The sequence below is a fragment of the Pavona decussata genome, unplaced genomic scaffold (genome assembly GCF_977016875.1).
Source record: "Pavona decussata unplaced genomic scaffold, jaPavDecu1.1 SCAFFOLD_77, whole genome shotgun sequence".
Classification (NCBI taxonomy): domain Eukaryota; kingdom Metazoa; phylum Cnidaria; class Anthozoa; order Scleractinia; family Agariciidae; genus Pavona; species Pavona decussata.
In genome coordinates this window covers 1,000,586-1,021,033 of record NW_028145495.1, presented here as the reverse complement: position 1 = coordinate 1,021,033, position 20,448 = coordinate 1,000,586, and the positions used below count along the sequence as shown (strand labels likewise).

The following is a 20,448-nucleotide window of genomic DNA, read 5'->3' as shown; positions in this document are numbered from 1 at the left end:
TATTGCGCCGATATCAATATGAATATTTCCATCATCATAACAAAATACGAAAAGCACTAAAAATGCTGTTATTTATATTACATACATAAAACCTAGTAGACCCCTAGTAAACCTAAGCGAAAATGAAACTAACGAAATTTAACGAAAACTAATTAGGTCAAAGTAACATTACTACGAGGCGTGCCCGGAATAAAAATTTCTTAGTGATTTCTTAAAATTGCCAAAAGAGGAGCTTCCTCTTATCGTAAGAGGTAACAGATTCCAAATTTAAGGAGCAGCTACTTTCAAAGAACGATGTTCTAGTTTGGTTAGAGTCCTGTATAGTTTCTTTTTTTATTCCGCCCACAGATTGTAGCTGTTCCATTGTCCGGCACTAAATTTCTTAATTAATTTAAAAACGGTTTCAGCTATAGGGGTGCAGTGGTTTGGAACAGTCTATACGATCTACCAATTGAGCTACGGCAGGCACGAACCCTTGCTAATTTCAAATCCAGCTGCATTCACGGAAAGCGGGCATTTTTCATTTATCTATTCGGTATTTCGAAGTTAGGTAGCTACATTACATAAATTGTTTTGCGTTTTTTTAAGGCCTGGTGTTTTTATTTTTATAAAGCTGATGATTATAAGATGATGATGAGATGATGGTGATGGCTCTGACAGGCAATAAAAGTGTTCGGAGCGTGTGGGGGGGGGGGGGGGGTGGGGGATGCAGCTTCTATTAATACTCCAAACTGCTTTTTGTTAGAGAAACTTTAGTTTAGCACTGGCTGAGGTTGGCCCCCTACTTACCCGCCACTGCCGTATCCGCCATTGTTGTCCTGTTTTGGCAGGCTCCTTTGAGAGGTTAGCGTTTTCGTAAAGCCTCCCACCGCACGTAAGATTAACTATTCAAAAAATTAAAAAAAAAAAAAAAGAAAAAAAGAAAAAGAAAAAGGCGTGCAGAAATCCACCCCATCTTCCTCTCCCGTCAAAAACAAAACAGAGCAAAACGAAAGCAAAAACAACAACAACGGCAAAACAAGAGAAGCATTTGGGAACAATTCTTTCATCCTGGGATCAATATTACTCTGCTTCCTTTATGTTAACCTTGGGGGGAGGGGGTAGGCGTCGTTTTAAACAGGAGCCTTCCGCTGCCATGAAATGAAGTTTTCCTTTTGTTAGCACAAATATGATTTCTCTCACGGCGTTAATTTTAAGGTATTTAGGAGGTGCAGAGTGAAAACACGTGATTGCCTCCTGTGCGCGCATTCCGGGACGAGGGGAGCAGTCTATTTTGGGCACTGGAATCGGAAATCCGTGGCCCGTATTAGACCTCATGAGGGATTTTATAACTGTGAAATTACCGGGTTTTTTGTCTTTTATTTTTGTCTCATTTATTTATTGGAGGAACAAGTTATTTTCCAGAATTAGCTTTTGCTACATTGTTCAAAACAAAAGCACATGACTACTACCACACATAGCATACATAGCTGGAGAAGAAGCAGTACTTGCAGGGCCATTGAGGTGTACATCCGGGACTTCTGCAGCAGACAATGGCTTTAGTCGTAAAATGGCCGACGAGTTGATGCTTGCATTATGGTGAAAACCCGAGAAAATACGCGTTTTGTGAGCACTTTGCGGTCTGGAAACGGGAGAGGGAAAAATATAGGGATTAGGGAAGAGAAAGTAAGTATGAATGACTTGGTTTGCCCGTGTTTGCGTGTTAAAAAGTAATGCTTATCACATTAAGTTGCACATGCTCGCGCTCGCCCAGCTAATCTTCATGCGCGTTTTGCGCACAGTAAGCCCCAAATTTATCGATTGGTTTTGTCTTTTTTGTCTAAAAGGAACCGTCAAGTGACGAAAGTGGACCAGAGACAAAACCTCTTCCATCTAAAAGACGTCGTTTGCGGAGTGTAGACGATTTTGGAAGACGTGGATACCCTACTCTTGAGGCTAAAGTTCCTTTGACTCGCTCGACTCGGCAATCTGCAAGGTAACGTGGTATTGGTATTTGGTGCTCTCGGTGACTGTTTTTTAGATAAGAACTTGTGTGGAGTTAATAAAAGTACAATTACCTCAATTCTCGAAAGTCAGAAAGACTTTCTCTTTCGTTTCAGGATACCAAATGGCCCAAGTACACGTACAGTCGAAACAAGAAATTCCAGTCGAAGTTCTCGTAGCAGAGGTAGCTTGCCACAAAGTACGTTGACCCTTGGATTTTAATTTCAGCTTTTTCGGATTTGGAAATACTCTAGCTACCTTAGAAAAACAATTTCCTTTTTTTTCAGTAACCAATGGAGCCAGAGCTTCGATCCCTGTTGCACAGAAGGAAAGCAGGAAAAACAACGCGGTTTTAGTTGATGATGAGTCGGAATGGATTCGACGCAGCGACAGAAAGCGGCGAAAGGTTTACGAAACCCTAAATGTTAAGATGTTGACAGACCACCGTTATTTAACGGGTTTCGAAAACTCCAAGTCTCCGAAAAAGATTGCTGAAAGGAAACAGTATTTGCCAGGAGATGAAAGCGATTCACATACCGAAGGAGACGAGGTATTTACATTGTTTATTTTGAAATTGGCGCCATTTTGTTGCTTTTGGCGCCACTCGCACACAACACAAAGGGAAATTTTTTTCATAAACGATTTTTGTCTCCTAGTTAACCCCCTTTTGACTATTAAAGCTGTTTTAAAAAGGGCATTTTGAGGTGCTGGGAATGCTTATATTTATTTTTATAGTTTATATGTGGGAATTTTCAATGAAGTTTTGCCTTGTAGCTTGTTTAATTAAGTTCCAGTCTTCCTCGGTTATTAATACATCAACAATATTCAGTGTAAGTATAATAATATTAGTCAGGTGATTATAGAGATTCTGGGGCCCATTTCTCGAAAGTCCCGGTAACTTACCGGGCCCGATAAGTGTCTTTGGTGATAAATGTTTCTTAACAGAAGTCAATTTTTGTTAGCTTTGAATACTAAATTTTAAAATCTTATAATTCTATGAAAACATTGGCCAAGTACCATGTCTGTAATCACTGTGTAATCGGCGAAAAAACATTTCAAAATATACTTATCGGGCCCGGTAAGTTATCGGGACTTTCGAGAAACGGGCCCCTGTTTCAAGATCTAATTGGTCGAGGATTGCATCATATCCTATTATAATCACCTCGTAAAAGGTGATTATAGTGGGAGCACTAATTTTCAAAATGACCGCTAAGCAATTTGTTGAGTTTCTGAGGAAAAAGTACGTAAATGCGATGAAAAGAAAATGCAATTACGGAAGGCACTAAAGATGCAAACAAGTCCGAGGCTGACACTTCTTGAAGGCAAGATATGAAACTTTTACTAATAATTATTGTAATAAAAAACCCAAGTTGTAAATTGCAGTGGAAATGTTGTCAATGTTGATACCAATATAAGCTTAAAATGAAAACGACAAATTAAATTCACGTAAGATTTTTTCTATTTAACAGAATGGTTTCACCAACAAAAGGAATTTAAGACAGAATTTGAAAGCATTGAAGTAAAGGAGATGATTAAATGTCTCTCTAAGTCTTACATTTCAGTGAGGAGAAAAAACGGCAGTTTTTATAATCTGAAACTAGTTTGTTATCGGTACGAGCGGCTCTCGACCACCACCTAAAGTCACTGCCTCATAACAAAAAATTTTTCAACGTATACTTGTTAAGTGAAGCCAATAAAGGGCTAAATTATATTCCTACCTGAAGCAGCTTATCTCCGAGGGCGATTTATAAAAGTCCAAAGTTTATCGATTGACCATAAGATTTTGATTGAGCATGTGATCGGCAGACTGTGCATCTCTGTTCATTGACACATGACAGTGTGAAACAAACAAACAAAATTGACAGTCTTTCGGACCGATTCTCATTTTTCTCTGATAATCACCTGAGTAATTATACTAAAACAATTATTTGCCTCAAGCTTAGTAAATATTGGTGAATATTCCCCAAGTTGAATATTCACCAATATTTACTTTGCCTTAGGCAAGTAATTGTTAAATAGATACACGATTTTGTTGCCCCGTAACCTACTTACTACACTAATTTTGGCCATCCTATGATCAAATACTTGCTTTTCAGTTTAATATTGCTGACGTTTTTGACCGATAATCCTGCATTATTGTTCAGCACATTGTAACACTACATGTACCTAAATAATTATGGTCATGATGCACTCTATTCGTGGTCCGCGTCAACAGATATCTTGCAACATACCTAATTTTGTGTGTTGGGGAGAGAAATGGTAAAATAAAGATCCTCTCCTGCTTTTCTGCAATGAAATTGTGCTTTGTTATCAATGTGTTGCATTATCCTGCTCAATCTTTCAGAATAACCCCTGATTTTAGCCAACTCGGCCTACAGTCTTGTTGGCTAAGTATCAGGTAATGTTCTGCACAATTTCGCAGGGTAATTGTTGAAGACACAACTGAGTTGATTAGGTTTGTATAATCCAGAACCTCTTACCACAGTGACAGCTGGAAGGTGTTCTCCTTGTGAGTTGATCAAAGCTTAACTTCTGGCATTTGTTCAGGTTTCCCTGGTTAATCACCAGTGCTCATTGCGTTTTGTGAATGCACCCCATAGGCCAGTTAACACACTGATTTGCGGGCCCAATTTTTCAGCCTGGTTGTATCGGAGCATGAATTACACAAGGATTTTGAGACCCAATTTTGATGTTGAATTTTGATTTACATGGCTGTTTCTTTGAGAGTGTCGGCTGACACTCAGAATTTAGATTAAATCACATGTGACAAAAATTTTGCAGATGTACATGTAACATGACTCAAGTTCATGTACAGTGTAAGTGTACGTTTTTCTGATATGCCTGGGAAAAAAAAGATGATGTGGAGAGGTTTCATGACAGTTTCCAGCATTTTCAATGCCAACATTCAAATGGAAAGTCCAACATTCTACATGAATCCTCCAGAGGATCATGAGATTTGTTGGAAATTCCAGATTGATTTACCTTTTTTTTATTTAGAATGTTGTGTGAATACTGCTGATTGTACCTTTTTTCTTGCCCAGGATACAGTGGTTCGAACACCAAGCATGTATGACTTGGTGAAAAGGAAGCATGATCAGACCCCAACACCAGAGAAAGGTTCAAGTAGGTCGAGTGGACGCAAAAGGGGGGAACAGAGTGAAGAGGATGAAGAGGATGATGATGATGATGATGACGACGACGATGAGGATGATGACGATGAAGATGATGATGAGGACGACGATGAGGATGATGGAGAAGGAGAAGAGGGGAAAGATTATAAAGGGTATCAGTTAAGGCAGAGGAGGCCTATACCCAACAGATACATTGCACCACCTCTGAAGACCTCCAGCCAAGGTACAAAACTAAACAGCGATTTTTACCTGGGGTTTTCCGTTTCATCAGTGGAGAGTACAAAGTCGATTAAACCTCAGAGTTACTCCTTAATGAACAGCAGCACCAGAATGGGGTTGTTCACTGAATTGTTGCTGGATACTTTGAAAAATTGTTGACAGAGATTGCTGCAGAAAGTCCAACCCTAGTTAAAAATTACCAGGATAGCATTAAGGGCATATTATTTCTCAACATTAAAATGGGCACTTTTAATAGTCTTTAACGGTGTTTTGGTTAGGTTTGGAACCAACTTTGAATGCTGTTGAATCTCCTGACTATTTGGCTTCATCCACAAACTGAAATGCTGCAACCTTGTTGCATTGTTTAAGATTTTAACAGGCCATTTTCACGATTGTGTCCTTTACTACAACTACAGTGGAAACTCTCTAAGCTGGCTGCTTACGAGAATGGTTCTTTCAAGCAGCGGAGCCACCGGAGGTGTAAGGGATAGATGGCCGCTAATGGGAGCTTGCCAGCTAACAATAAACGTGGGGAATACAAAAAAAACCACCTTATGAAATGATTTTGTTGTTGTTTTAAAATTGCCTTATACAGTGCCGCGATAATATAACAAATGCCCCGTAAAATCATTGTGACAAACAGCGATGTGAGGTTGATTCAAATAAGATTCAGAAGCTAATGGGATTTCCTTTCGGGTGTCTGCTTACGGGAGCTTAAAACCAAAGGAAAAGTCTGTGGCTGCTTACAGGAATTTGTAAATACAAAGTTTGTATGGGAATTAAAACGGGGTTTTGTGAAGGTCGTTGTAAGTAGAGCTGTCCACTTATGAGAGTGTCCGTTAAGGGAGCTTTCACTGTTCCAGAGTCCTTAAGTTTGGTTTTTTCTCTTCCAAATTAATAAACAATTAGAGATATTGTAATCTAAACCTCACTGTGATAAGAAAGGAAAAATGAAGAGGATTCTGGTAGTTGTAGTAAAATAACGTGATCATCATAATCACCTGTTAAATGTCATTGGGCCAAATGCTCCTTCTTAAACATGTTAACTTGTATATTTACAATATGACCTTTATAGGAAAGAGAGGATCCTTTCATATGGCAATTGGACAAAAACGTGGTAAAAGAAAGATTGCAAGTCAGTATGCTTCTCCTTTAAGACGGGTGCGCAGACACAAGCGCAAAGCAATCAATATGAGCTCATCTACATCCTCCTCTGGTAAGAGGTTTCTGTCATGTATCATCATCAAGGTTAATGTTAAATTGCTATTGATGTGATCAATTAGGAAAAGCTGTAGGAGATTCAGGGCTTCCAATAAGACTCAGCTCCCACCAGAGTTCCGGTGGGTATTCTGTTGCTAATTGCTGGCTAGAGACTTTATGCATTACATTTGAATCAAAAACAAAGCCCGAAAATATACAGTGATGTAAATATTGAGAATGATGTATTATTCAGTGAATGACACAGGGATACTCGGAAAAATATCCGAGTGCTCCCATCAGGAGTGGAACCTAAGACCTTCCGATTTCTAGTTCAGATGCTTTACCACTGAGCTACAGGAGACTTGTGGGAGCTAAGGCCATTCAACTTGGCTCATGGGAAAAACATCCTGCACACTACTAGGATTAAACCTAGTTTAATGGCCTTAGCTCCCACGAGTCTCCTGTAGCTCAGTGGTAGAGTGTCCAATCTAGTAGATCATGGTAGGAGTACTCAGATATTTTTTCTGAGTATGCTGAATAATACATCATTCTCATTTATTCACCAGGCTTAAAATATTCCATCACATTTATTTCTATGATGTAAATGTTATTGTCTAAAATGAGGGGATTTGACCTTATTTGATACATGTACGTGTTTTGGGCCCTATTCTGAAAAGTGAACTTTATTAGCCCAGTCAAGTTGTATTTGGTTGGGAGCAGGGTTGTCATTAGAAGGCAGGACCCGGGCACCAGTACCAGGATACACAAGAGTCAGTACCTGCCTACTTTCAAACTGAACATAAAGAAACTCACTTCAAGTGTAATTTTCTTCCCAGCTATTCTCCTATAGGGGCCCCCTACTTCAAAACTTAGTGAAACCCCTGGTTGGGAGGGGGGAGGGGGGTTCAACCCCCTGCAGAATTGTTTGACTGTTTTGTCGGAGATTACTGTTACTGTTGTTTTTTAGTTAATATTTCACAATTTTTTTAATTATTGCCTGGGAACTATTTTCACAAAACTCAAGTTGCTTTGAAATCCTCCAAACTGTAATAATACTCTATTTACAATGTCTGACTGAAGAAACCTTTAAGAAAATACCAATTACTTAAAATTGAAAAAAATTTTAATGTCAATCCAGTCCAGTACTTGACATTTGAAATAATATTATTGAGAATTATGTGAATAAGCAAGTGCATTTATAAACCTTGTAACAAGACGTAAAACAAGTGTTATGTCTTCTAGACTCAGACAATGAGAAAGATGAAAGAAAGTTTGAACACAGAAAGTCCAAGAGCATGGCAAAGGCAAGAGGTAGATGCCTGCCAATGAACTTTACTATGGATGATGCAGCAACTGGAATTCTCAAGGAGAGGGCAAGGATTGGTTCAAGTTTAGCTGATGTTGATCCAATGAACATTGACAGCAAGGTAAAAACGTTGTGTCAGTTGTCATCAACTTTTGTTCTTTCAAGGCAAAATTATGATTATTATATTTCCCACTGTACATGTAACAGAAAACATTTTCTTATAGTGGAACTGGAACTAGCTTAAAAGCAAAGCCCACACACCATGGAAATTTATGTCAATACTACTTGTAATGTTATTCCTTCACATATCAGCATACATGTTTTTTTAGTTACATTTTAGTAACATGTGCCAGTTTAGTCGAGAGAATGTAGAAAAGCTATGAAACAAGTATATTAAACAATTTTTGCAGAGATGCCAATGGTTGGAAATTTTACTTTTGTCCTAAAACTCCCCTTTCACTTTCGCACAAAATCAAGACCCATTTTCTTTGGTTCCTGCCAGCCTTGTAACAAGTACTGCAACATGATTTAGAAATACTGAATATTTTTAGATCTTAAAATAACTCAAATCTTGAATGTAGAGGAAACATCAAAAGTTCCTTTTATCCAGGAGAGTTTGCATAATTATACAGTAATAGCCCACGTATAAGAACCTGAATTTTCCAATTTAGCCTAAATAGGTTCTTATATAAATGGTACTTAAAGCAAATTTAGGCTACCAAGGTTCTTAAAATAGGTTCTTATATTTTCATATGAATTTCATCTGAATATACTATATATATTATAAATATCATCTCATAATACAGGACAATGGCAAACACAATAGACCTACAACATGGTACTTAAGCTTGAAAGAAAAAAAAGTTATGTCACGTTACTTTTAAATAGATGATGATCTTAATTCAGCAGTTTCCAGCTACACACTTTCACAGCAACGCCACTGATAAGAACCTAACTTAAAATTTTAGCCTAAATAGGTTCTTATGTGGAGGGGGCTTAAAATGAAAATTTTAGCCTAACAGGTTCTTAAAACCCAGGTTCTTATACGCGGGCTATTACTGTACCCTTTTGCACCATGTCATTACCTTACCTCACTAGAAAGTTTCCCTGGTAACATATAAAACTGCTGCCAAGCCTGGTAATTCAGCAACTATCAGCCTAACTGCACTAACACTAATGTGGAGACCCAGTTCAAGGAGGTTTTTGCATCAGTAAATGACTGCATGAAGCTTTTAGCTTTTATTGGGGGGGGGGGGGGGGGTGGGAAGGGGGCGTCTTTGATATCTATATACATAGAGTAAATTATGGTTGGATATGTTAATTTGTAATTACTATTTATGTTATTAAAGGTGATGTTTGATGCAGTTGGTGGTCTGAACAAGCAGATAAGAGCACTGAAGGAGATGGTGTTATTCCCACTTATGTACCCTGAGGTGTTTGAGAAGTTCAAGATTGCTCCACCAAGGGGGGTGCTTTTCCACGGTCCGCCAGGTGTGATTTCTCTTTGGTTTTGATTCGTATTTCCTATTTAGCCTGACTAATTAATTAAATAAAAACTATAAACTTTAGCCAGCTCCGCAAGTGCTGAGAGCTTCCTTCATTCTCTATCTCTCTCTCACTGGTGATTTCGTTACTGTAACTCTCAAATATTTAATAATAATGTGGATGATGATGATGAACTTTAAGTCTCAAAATATTTAGCACTATGGTGCTAATTGGGGACACTAAATCAATGAAATAAATATGCAAACTGAACATACATTAAAAATCCCAACCAATGGGAGGCAGGTCTACCAGTTGGCTATTTACAAAATAATAGCGTTACCTTGGCTACCTTGAAACAAATTCAAGTGGCCAGAGTTGGACTTTGACTTGGACTTCCAGATTACAAGTGTGGCGTCCTAACCACCAGGACATGTTGCCTTCCTTCTTAAATAATTTTGACTAAGTGTTACCCTGGGCAGATCTGGACAGTGCTTTTAATTGCTAAAGGTAATATAGTTGTTATATTTTTTTAACAACTGAGAACTACTTAATTGGACCACTGTACAATAAATATTATTATTACAGCAATTTTCACATGTTATTTTGCAAGTGTTCAACAGTATATTTTTATTTTAGGTACGGGGAAAACATTAGTAGCCCGAGCTCTTGCCAATGAGTGCAGTCAAGGTGACAAAAAGGTGGCTTTCTTTATGAGGAAAGGTGCAGATTGTCTTAGCAAGTGGGTTGGTGAATCTGAAAGACAACTGAGACTGTTATTTGATCAGGTAAGGTTTCACTATGAGCTTGCAGGCGTACATTGAAGTTGGAAATAATGTTGATAAAATAGATTGCAGTATACCACTTCATGTAACTGCCATCAGCAGTTACCTCAGTTCTAACTATTTTAGCAGCAAACCACTTCTCTTTGTTAGTTAATAAATACTATTTGTTACGACTTTCCTGAACATTTCTGTTTCTCTTGAGTGTTTGAGCTAGTGGTGAGTTCCAAACAAGCTCTATTTTGGCAGAGTCAAAAGCTTAAGAAATGTTTAATTTCCCAGACAGCTTCCTACTGCGGTCAGGAGGTGGCTAGCAATTGGCTCTTAAAACAATGGGTAAGAGGTCTTAACAATGCCTCTAACCCTTAACAACGATAGTGGTATTGTGTAAAATGTGTCATTGAAATTTAGAGGTTACTGTATAGAGAGTTAGTGGGTTACTGTGCGAGTTGTCACAAATTTCACTTTGTTACACTCCAAAAGCAGTATTAACATTTGACTGTTTGTTTCTTACAGGCATACAGCATGAGGCCCTCCATCATATTCTTTGATGAGATAGACGGCTTGGCTCCTGTGCGTTCCAGTCGGCAGGATCAGATTCATAGTTCCATTGTTTCCACGTTGTTGGCTCTTATGGATGGTTTGGACAGCAGAGGGGAAATAGTGGTTATTGGTGCCACTAACAGAATTGATGCTATTGATCCTGCCCTACGGAGACCTGGACGTTTTGACAGGGAATTTCAATTTGCTCTTCCTGATAGGAATGTAAGCCCTTTATAGTTAATACCTTTTATTTTGATTTTGGGAATCTGGGGGTCACTTGTGTAGCTGCAATACATATGCATAGAGTCAGCTAATATATGTAAAGACTATCAACCAGGCTCTTAGTTAAATATTGACAATTGAACATGCAGGAGGTATGTCTCCCACAACATTTCTAAAGAGAACATGAATTTTCATTGTCTTTCCTCAAAACATGGGTGTCACCCAACATATCCCCTTTAGCATAAAGCTGTTCCCAGAACTGAGGCCAAAGTGGTTGGGTTGAGGGGCAGTAATTGATAAAAGCATGACATGTACTGTACAGTGAAATAATAGGCCTGTGGGATGGGTAAACAGATATGCAGAGACAAAGGGACATAGGTTTTGATTACTTCCTGTGCAGGTAAGAGTATGGATATTGATCATCTGCTTCTTATAGGCTAGAAGAAGCATCTTAACCATCCACACTCGGGAGTGGGAACCCAAGCTACTACCATCCTTTATAAGTGAGGTCGCAGATCGCTGTGTAGGTTACTGTGGTGCAGACATCAAAGCATTGTGTACAGAAGCTGCACTGTTTGCGTTGAGGAGACGTTACCCTCAAATCTACAGTAGTAGCAGGAAGCTGTTGGTTGATGTCAACTCAATTGAGGTAGCAGCTAAGGATTTTCAGAAGGCAATGAAGACAATAGTTCCTGCTTCTCAGCGATCAGTTGTTTCTCCTGCTAGAGCTCTCTCACCTCTCATCTGGCCACTGTTGAAAAAGGCTTTGACTCAGGCAGTGGAGATCCTGGAGAAAATATTCCCTCCTGCTCACACCAAGACAGGTTTGGTGCCTAATAAAGATTGTATGACAGTTGTATGCTATATTTACACTGTAAGGTTTATTAAAGTGCACCTAACCCCCAAAGTTTTTTTCGCTTAAATAAATCTTTGCACCTGTTCAAAACGCATTGAGCCTCTTTGCGCCTTTTTTCAACCAAATCTTGACTTTTTATAGGCTGTAAAAGTTATGAAATCTAGCCATCATCTGTCCCATGACCAAGCTAGTAAGGGGCATTGGTCTATTCCTTACATGATGTCACAAACTGATTTGCATGCATTTTCACAAAGACTTTAATACAATGCAAATCAGTTTGTGGTGTCAAGTAAGGAATAGACCCATGCCCCTTACTAGCTTGGTCATGGGACAGATGATGGCTAGACTTCGTAACTTTTACAGCCTTTAAAAAGTCAAGATTTGGTTGAAAAAGGCGCCAAATAGGGCAATATGTTTCGAACAGGTGCAAAGATTTGTTTAAGAGAAAAAAAAATTTGGGGGCTAGGTGCACTTTAATTAAATAACTCTTTTATTTACAGAGTTTTATACTGGTTCTAGAAAGCGAATCAACATGAAAACTGTCCATCCCCCATTTTCAGAATATCATTGCTATGCAGCATTTTGATGAATATAAGATAGAATTTTCTTTTTCTTTTCTTTTTTTTTTTTTTTGCAATGTTGTATCATGTAGATCAATGTTATTTTTGCTGGGAGCTTTGATGTCATGCACCCTCTAGCTTACACTACTAATAATTTATGCAAAAAGTTGTGCCACTGTTCTAAGTTTATACCATACATAGTTACTGTCATTTTTTGATATCCGACCCTGTAGATCACAGAGATAGGAAATGAATGTCCTGTTCTAAGTACAGTTACCTTTTTTCGGTTTTTATTTTTGACCAGTGACAGAGAGCAGTCCCTGCAGCCTTATGGGCAATTCTAGTAACACCCGCCATGAGCAGCGTACCAGAGCAGCTGCTGTCTTAAGTGATGAAGAAGCCAGCTCAGATGATGACTTGGGGCCTCCCATCTTCGAGTCTGTTGCTGGGTCATCAAGAACTGAACGCTACATGCGACGTGTACAACAGTGTTCGAGCAATCCTGAAACAGACACAGGTCTCCATTCATCGTTCTTCAGCTCTGCAAATGGCCAACCTAAGGGAGTGTCAACATATCGTCCCAGATTTCTGATATGTGGTGGCCAGGGTATGGGTCAGTCCACTCATGTCGCTCCTGCATTGTTGCACACCATGGAACACATGACTGTACACTGTTTGGATTTACCAGCTCTGTATGGGGTCACTTCCAAAACACCTGAAGAAGCTTGCTCTCAGGTATGTCTGCCCAGAAGTATGTTTCTGTTTATTCAAAAGTATTTCCTTTGAAGAGGTAATTCAAAATTATGTTTCTTAGGTGTATCTTTGATACAAGATTCTCATCTAATATTTAATTATATGCATGATATTTTACTGTTGATAGACCATGAAAGACCATGATTGTGAACAACAGGAGTTGTGTAGACTTGTCATCACTTTAAAAAAAATAAGTACAGCAGTGTCACTTGGGTAACCAAGACTTTTTTTTCCCCAAAGGCTGGTTAAAGAAAGAGGCATTACATACAGTGTACATGCAAATAGCTGTATCACAGTCTAACGTGGAAAAAGGAAATTCTGAGAACAGAAATTAAACCCATGACCTTCTAGACTACCAGTACTGTTTGTGATTAATACTAATCCAGAATATTTTGAATGTTAACTAAAGATTTCATTTCTGCTGACAAAAGTGAAAGTCTCTTTTGAGTCTTGATCCTTGATATCGAGGATCGATACCCAATCATCGAGAATTGAGTCAAGCATTGTGCGAGTTTGAGAAAATGAGGAGCTTTCCTTTTGACTGATTCATCAATATACTTAACTTGTAAGCAAAACAAAACACTTCAGTCACACTATTGTGCACTAGATGCAAATTTACATGTACATTCTTTGGGTGACAAATTTATTGATTCTGTGGAACCTTTTCTGCACTTGTAGAGCAACCGATGCCTGCAATGTATTGTTCTTTCCCCCAGATATAAATTGTTTTCTCAAAACTAGATTCTTGTATGAATAATCAGGAATGTTTTGTTTTAGTGGTTTTTGCAAGAATCGAGAATCAAGTCGAAATTCAAGTGAATCAAGTCATGGTTTTTGGCTTTATACTTGATTCTCATCAGGATCAAGTCAAGGCTATCAACAAACATGTACTTTTAACCAATACTGTTCGATTACCAGTTTGAGGTGTATGAGTATCTAATTTTGTTAATGTATGCCATTTGATGCCATTGCAGTTGTTTCGCGAAGCACGACGCACATCCCCTTGTGTGGTGTACTTACCTCATTTTGATGCCTTGTGGAATGCCACAGGAGACAGTCTACATGCAACACTGCTCTCTTTGCTTCAGGATCTCCCCCCTCTTCCTCCTGTACTGTTTCTGGCAACTGCTGATGAAAGGTGGAATTACCTTCCAAGTATCATGCGAGAATTCTTTTCAGAGGACATTGGACAGGTAGAAAGCTTTCATATTGCTATGACGTTCTAATTGTCTCAACTTTGGCAGGATTACGCCATTGGATTTCTATTAAGATAATGATAAAACTCTTGGCTAATGATGATATTTGTGAGGTTTTCCATTTTATGGTCATGTTTTAATTGATTGATTGTGAATTATTCTTGTTCAGGTTTTCCAAGTGGCTGATCCTACGTCAGATGAAAGAAGAGCCTTTTTTCATAATCTGTTTCTGGTAGAGGCTGTTCAACCACCCAAACAAAAGAAATCAAGTATGAATTTTTATATTAGTTTTTATCTAATGCTATGACAATAAATAGTTATTTTCTTTAAGAGCCCAAAGCTGTGACCTGTAATCAACGAGACACTCATGTTAGATTCAGACAACCAAAATATTGCCAATTGAAAGTTATTGGGGTACTCTAATTTGCATTTGTTTGACCATTATTTTTAATTTTGTTTACTTAATTAGAAAAAGATCAGGTTTTGGAAGTGCTGTCATTTGCTCCTACTCCACCTCCACGGCAGCTGTCAGAAGCAGAACTGAAGAAGGCTCGCCAGGATGAAGAGAACACCATGAGGGAACTGCGTATCTTTCTCAGAGATGTGCACACAAAACTTATCACTGATCGCCGATTTAAAGAATTTTCTAAACCAGTGGACTTGCTAGAGGTATTACAATCATCCAGAATGTGTATCTTACTTAAGATACAGAAATAATTTTGTAGTAAATCCTTGAGCTCCAACCATCAGAGTTTATGTGTAAAATCACTTGTTTTCCTTTTTGGAGTATTCTTAATTGATCACCTGAAAAAATCGCCTTGATATTTAAATGAATCCTCCCGATAAGTAGACCTTATTAATTCGCTCTGTAGTTTTGTTGTCCCATTACAGTTCATGTGACGGTACTCTACGGAGTAGTCTCTTTTAGAATTGGTCACATTCACGCTGGTATGCATTCTTTACTTCCAAAAAGACAAAGGATTGATTCTCTTGAGACTATCTCATGGTTTGTAATGGGCAATTAGCATATAGAGTGAATAAAGTCTATTGTGACTAACTTGGGAGAATTTACGGGGACTAGCAAAACGAACATTTGGCATTATACACACATGCAACATAGGTTGTTAAGGGTTAAGAAATTAAAGTTGTCTCAATGAACACATCCATCCCTCTCAAAATGTTCCAGCGACTGGTGATCGCTGTTGATAGCTGGGTGGGGTGGGAGGGGAGGAAGACTCCAGGAGTTCCAGAAATCTGATGTCAGAAAACTTAACAGGAGTAGACCATCTAACGAATGGCACAAAGAAGGGATATTGACAGATAGGTTACATTCTTGACCATCCAGGATGTTTTACTCTCTCTGTCAGGTACCTGATTACCTAGAGGTGATCAAAGAGCCTATGGATCTGGCCACAATATTACACAGAATTGACTGCCATTATTACAGTACATGTGCACAGTACCTGGCTGATGTTGACCTGATCACAAGCAATGCTCTCAAGTACAACCCTGACCGCGACCCCTTGGACAAGATAATCAGGCACAGGGCATGTGAGCTGAGTGACATGGCACACTCACACATCAAATCACAACTGGAACCTGAGTTTGAAAAGGTGAGGCAACAATGGAAAAAGAAGGAGATTTGTTCTTGTAGAGCTTCACTGGATATTTTTCAGAATTGGTTAAACAATTTCCATTGTGAAATAAATGTGATGGTATATTTCCAGCCTGGTGAATGAATGAGAATGATGTATTATTCTAGGAAGTGACACAGGCATACTCGGAAAAAAGAAATCCGAGTGCTCCTATCAGGAGGCTAACTTAAGACCTTCCGATTACTAGTTCGGATGCTCTACCACTGAGCTACAGGAGACTCGTGGGAACTAAGGCCATTAAACTAGGTTCGTAGGACAAACATCCTGCATACTGCTAGGATTTGAATGTCTCCTGATGGGAGCACTCAGATTTCTTCCACTTATTTCAATCTTTTGTTTATGAAACTAAACCAACTCAAGGAGAGCACTCATGGTTTGTATGCAACTGAAATCAGTCAAGGCGATCAATTAAAACTTAGTAAATTTAAGATATATTTGTTTTGAATGCTACTTTTGCTGTATGTCATAGGAAACAGTGTTTTGACCATGATATAATTCTTGGAATAAACATGATGGTGTATGTTGTAAAATTCTTTTCAGACTTGTGAAGAGATTATAGCAGCAAGAGAGAGAAGAGGTACATGATTTAGTTTGAAATTATTGTCCTTCTGAGACCATTCTGGGTATATTTCAAGATTTTAGGACTTATTTCTTTTCAGTTTGAATTTCTTAAAAACATACATAACATGTAGTACTGTCAACAACTTCTAACACACACCTCTCCAAAGCAAAGAGTCTTGTTTTGTGGTACCAGATACACAAAAACACTGGTTTTAAACTTCCCATGAACTGACATCTGTCCTTACAAGATACTTGTACACAGTCAGTCTCGGCTAAATCCAAACCTCAGTTGTGGAACCAGGCACGCACTAACTGCATCATATCACTCATATGGCTCCACACTTCATTTGTTATGAAGCTACTTCGAAAATGCCGTTGATAACACTAATAGGGCCTTATGCATTAATGCAAGCAGGACCAGAAATAGCTGTCTGGTCCTTATAGAGAAAAAGAAGGCCCTTTGCCATGTAATTTGAAACAATTTTGTCACACGTATTGATAGCAAACAGTATTAAAATGAATTTTTCTTTGGAAATTCACAGCTTGTCATAATCATACCTTCTGAATAGTTTTAAATTGGTCATAATATTATGTTAAAAAAGAAAAAAAACTTATTTACTGAGTTAGGTCGGAACGGACAGGAAAATATTTGGCTCTCAGTCACAAGCTCAAGCCAAATATTTTCCCATCCAGCCACCCCAGTCAGTCAGTAAGTCGATACATTTGAACCGCTCATTACAAGACACCTATCGCGCATGTGATTAGTTCTTTCAATCTTGTCCCAAGGGTGTCTGTCCACTTGCAGATTTGATGGAATTTCAGTCTATGATTTTGTTTCTCAGGTGACAAGCCAACTGCAGCAGCGCCTCCGTTTGTCTTTACAGCTCCAGAAACCCGAGGCATCTCAACTACTATGTCTGTCTCACAACCTGAAGTGCAAGAAAAGTCAGCACTGGGAGTATCAGATATAACCTTTGTGTCAGAGTCACAAGCGCAGAACAACTGTACTGATCAGAAGAAAAAAGCTCGAAAACCAAGAAGGAGAGCACCAATCTACTGGGGCAAGAAACCCAACAAAAAGAAAAAAGATGCAAAGCGTAAGTTAGATTCTGACCTTGATTTGGCGAAAGATGGGGGAGAGGTTATAGAAAATGGTGAACATGATGCTGATGATGTTGCTGGCAATTCTGCTGGTGATGGGTCTGCGGAGGAAGATACTGAAAAAGCAGAAGAAAGTGATAAATTGGAAGAAGCTAAAATATCTCAAGAAACTGGTGAAGCCGTAGATGCAAACTGTGATGTGGAAAAAGAGACGAGAAATACAGATGGTGAAGATGTGCACCAAGACAGCAAGATTGTGGAGAACGGAGAGGAATCATCCTTAAATGGAGATGTTGTTCTGCTGTCTGAACTGAGTAATGATTCATATTCCAAGAATGACACAGAACACATTTCTCTGTTGCCTCAACAAACTATGGAGAATCATGTGTTGTGTGAAATGGAGCCTCGCCTGACAAATGGAATCATTGAAGAGGGCTGTTCAGAGGAATTCGTGGAGGACAGGGAATGTGACATAGAGTGTATTGGTGAGAAAACAACAAGTGACAATGTAATAAGTGTACTGGAATGTTGTAAGCTTGAATTTCCTAAAGGTGCTTGGCACAGGTTTCCATTATATTCCAGCACTTATACAGTTGTACTTTGACAGATCAATACTGCCACTCTATCAAACAATTATTGCTTAAACATTGGTTCAGAGCTACTCTAACCCCTTCTCTACAAATTTTAAAGGTTGCAAAAAGTTGTATCTAAACATGCAAATAATAATATAGTTCCATAAAAAAATTGGGGTTCACCGAGCTCATTTTTTAGTTATAGCCACTTAAGGTGGGGGTTCACCTGAAAGCCGTTTTCACGCCTCTTAAAATCGGTCAAATGGAAATATCTTGTTTGCATTTCAAGCAATACAAAAACCCTCCATTCATAACACAAATCAGTGATTTGGGGTGTTTTATGAATTTTTGGGTGATTTTTAGGTATATTTGGAAGGAAATAATTTTTCTTGAAGGATTGGTAAAATTGAAAGAAATAACAAATGTTGAAGATTTAGTGAAGTTTTAAAACTAGAATTTGTGGTTAATAATTAATAGATGGATACCAAGTTAGTCCACTAGCAACCTGGGGTGCTCTTGCGTGGTTATCGACTGTCTGTTAGTGTTCCAAAAATCATTTTCTTTCTTCTATCCATTATTAAAACCTCTTCAAATTTCACTCAAATTCAGGTAGAGCCCCACCTTAAAGGCAAAATTAGGGGTGTTTTCAACAGGTTATGCTGTTGCTATGGTAACTTATTATGTTGAGACAACAACCATAACTTGTTTGCCAATGTTTAGGTATTTGTTAGATACCATAACAATTATTGTTCTATCAACTGATAAAAGAGTCGTTGTATTGATCTGTCAAAGTATAAGTGCTGGAAAATGATGGAAACTATTGCCAGCCACCTTAAGAACACCATTATAATAATTTTTGGTACTTCCTTGAAAGAACAGTTGTTCTGTTTTTGCATTTTCTTCTTTAAGTAGTTTTAAAAGTGTTTCTCTGAGTCTGAGAAGTTCAAATATTGACATAAGTCTTGAGCTTTGACTACATTCAACTGAAAACTGATACGCTTCTTGGTTTGTTTGTATTGCAGTGTTAAAGCTACTCCTAGACTAAAAAAAGGGAAAAACATTTGTACAACATAAAATTTTCTGACAGTATGTAACTTAACATACACTTACATAAATTGGCACAAAGATGATTTGTGTAGTATCCCAGTGCTGTTCACACTTAGCTATAACACTGCTTGAAAGAAAATAATGACCACTTCAGCTTTGTTAGCTTACTGATCTGGTCATATCAAACTCATGTTTGTAGGGAATGAAGACTCAACTACTCAGCCTGAGAAAGAGCTTGGCATGTCAATGGAGAGTGCAAATAATGCTTGCAGTGAGCTTGCTGACAACATTAAAAAGAAACTACAATCCTTATTGGATTTGTTGGTTGATTCAAGCAAGGGTGCTTCGATAGAAATGTTAGAGAGATACTACAGCGCACTTCAGGGCTGCATCCATAAATGGAGACATACTTGCGATAAGACAGAGCTTGTAAAGGTATGTGGAGTGAGAGACTTGTACTGACTCCAAATCAGGATTAAAATCAAGTTGATCCTATGGGATTTTCCCTCTTGTGTTTTTGTGTTTGTTTACTTCAAACTGGTTTTAAGATTCTTTTTCTGGTATGAAACTCATACTTGCACCAACCATGCGTTTCTCAAACTCCCAAAAAGATTTCAGACCCAAGAAACCATTTTACATTACAATTTTTGATAATTTTGAAAGCAAAAACATTTTAAGTTTGCTGACTTTGAGTTAGTTTGTACGAAAAATAAGCGAAGAAAAAGTTCAAAGGAATAAGAAAAAAAACTTTCAGGCCCGAAAGCGGGAGGTTTGAGAAAAGCATGCCAGGTTCCTTTCAGTTTTAACCATTTCATCCCAGAATGAAACCTGTACCACAATGACAAGGTTTATGTCAATGTGGTATGCAGTTTTCATACCAGAATTAAAGTTAGTCAGGCAGTCGGTCATGCAGCCAGAGTCAGGCAGTCTGTACACATTTCTGATTTACAACACATGTATAAGGAAATTAATTCTTTTTTTTTTTTTCAGGACTTAGAATTTTTGATCAAAGGGTTTGGACCATCATCAAGAACTGCAAGCACATGAAAAATAATGAAAATCAAACTGACTTGTAAATAATTATGTTGATTAGTGTGCATTACTTCACAGCTATTAATTTATTGAAAATTAAATTATTTTGATGTTTTCTGTGAAAATATGCATCCAGCCCAACAGTTTTCATACCTTTGAATGCCATCTGTACAAATCAGCATTTTTTGACAAGGCAAATCCACTTCTTTTCTAATTTTGGTGATTTGATACGTACTATAAATGAAAA

At 38.2% G+C, this 20,448-nt stretch overlaps 1 protein-coding gene across 2 annotated transcripts; it reads left to right on the top strand.

Moving 5' to 3' along the window:
- Nucleotides 1-1,507: 1,507 nt before the first annotated feature.
- Nucleotides 1,508-20,356, top strand: LOC146476433 (ATPase family AAA domain-containing protein 2-like). 2 transcript variants are annotated; one of them, XM_085114614.1, is made up of 20 exons: nt 1,508-1,665; nt 1,827-1,975; nt 2,100-2,167; nt 2,271-2,533; nt 5,025-5,337; nt 6,409-6,549; nt 7,776-7,960; nt 9,189-9,330; nt 9,961-10,109; nt 10,620-10,868; nt 11,305-11,692; nt 12,589-13,019; nt 14,012-14,230; nt 14,403-14,502; nt 14,703-14,902; nt 15,601-15,846; nt 16,429-16,465; nt 17,292-18,035; nt 19,369-19,604; nt 20,160-20,356. In XM_085114614.1, the coding sequence occupies exons 1-20, from the start codon at nt 1,576-1,578 to the stop codon at nt 20,214-20,216; spliced, it is 4,407 nt and encodes a 1,468-aa protein (XP_084970740.1). In that variant the 5' UTR covers nt 1,508-1,575; the 3' UTR covers nt 20,217-20,356. The 2 variants fall into 2 exon arrangements, with proteins under 2 accessions (XP_084970740.1, XP_084970739.1); XM_085114613.1 differs by having other exon boundaries at nt 2,100-2,182.
- Nucleotides 20,357-20,448: the final 92 nt, after the last annotated feature.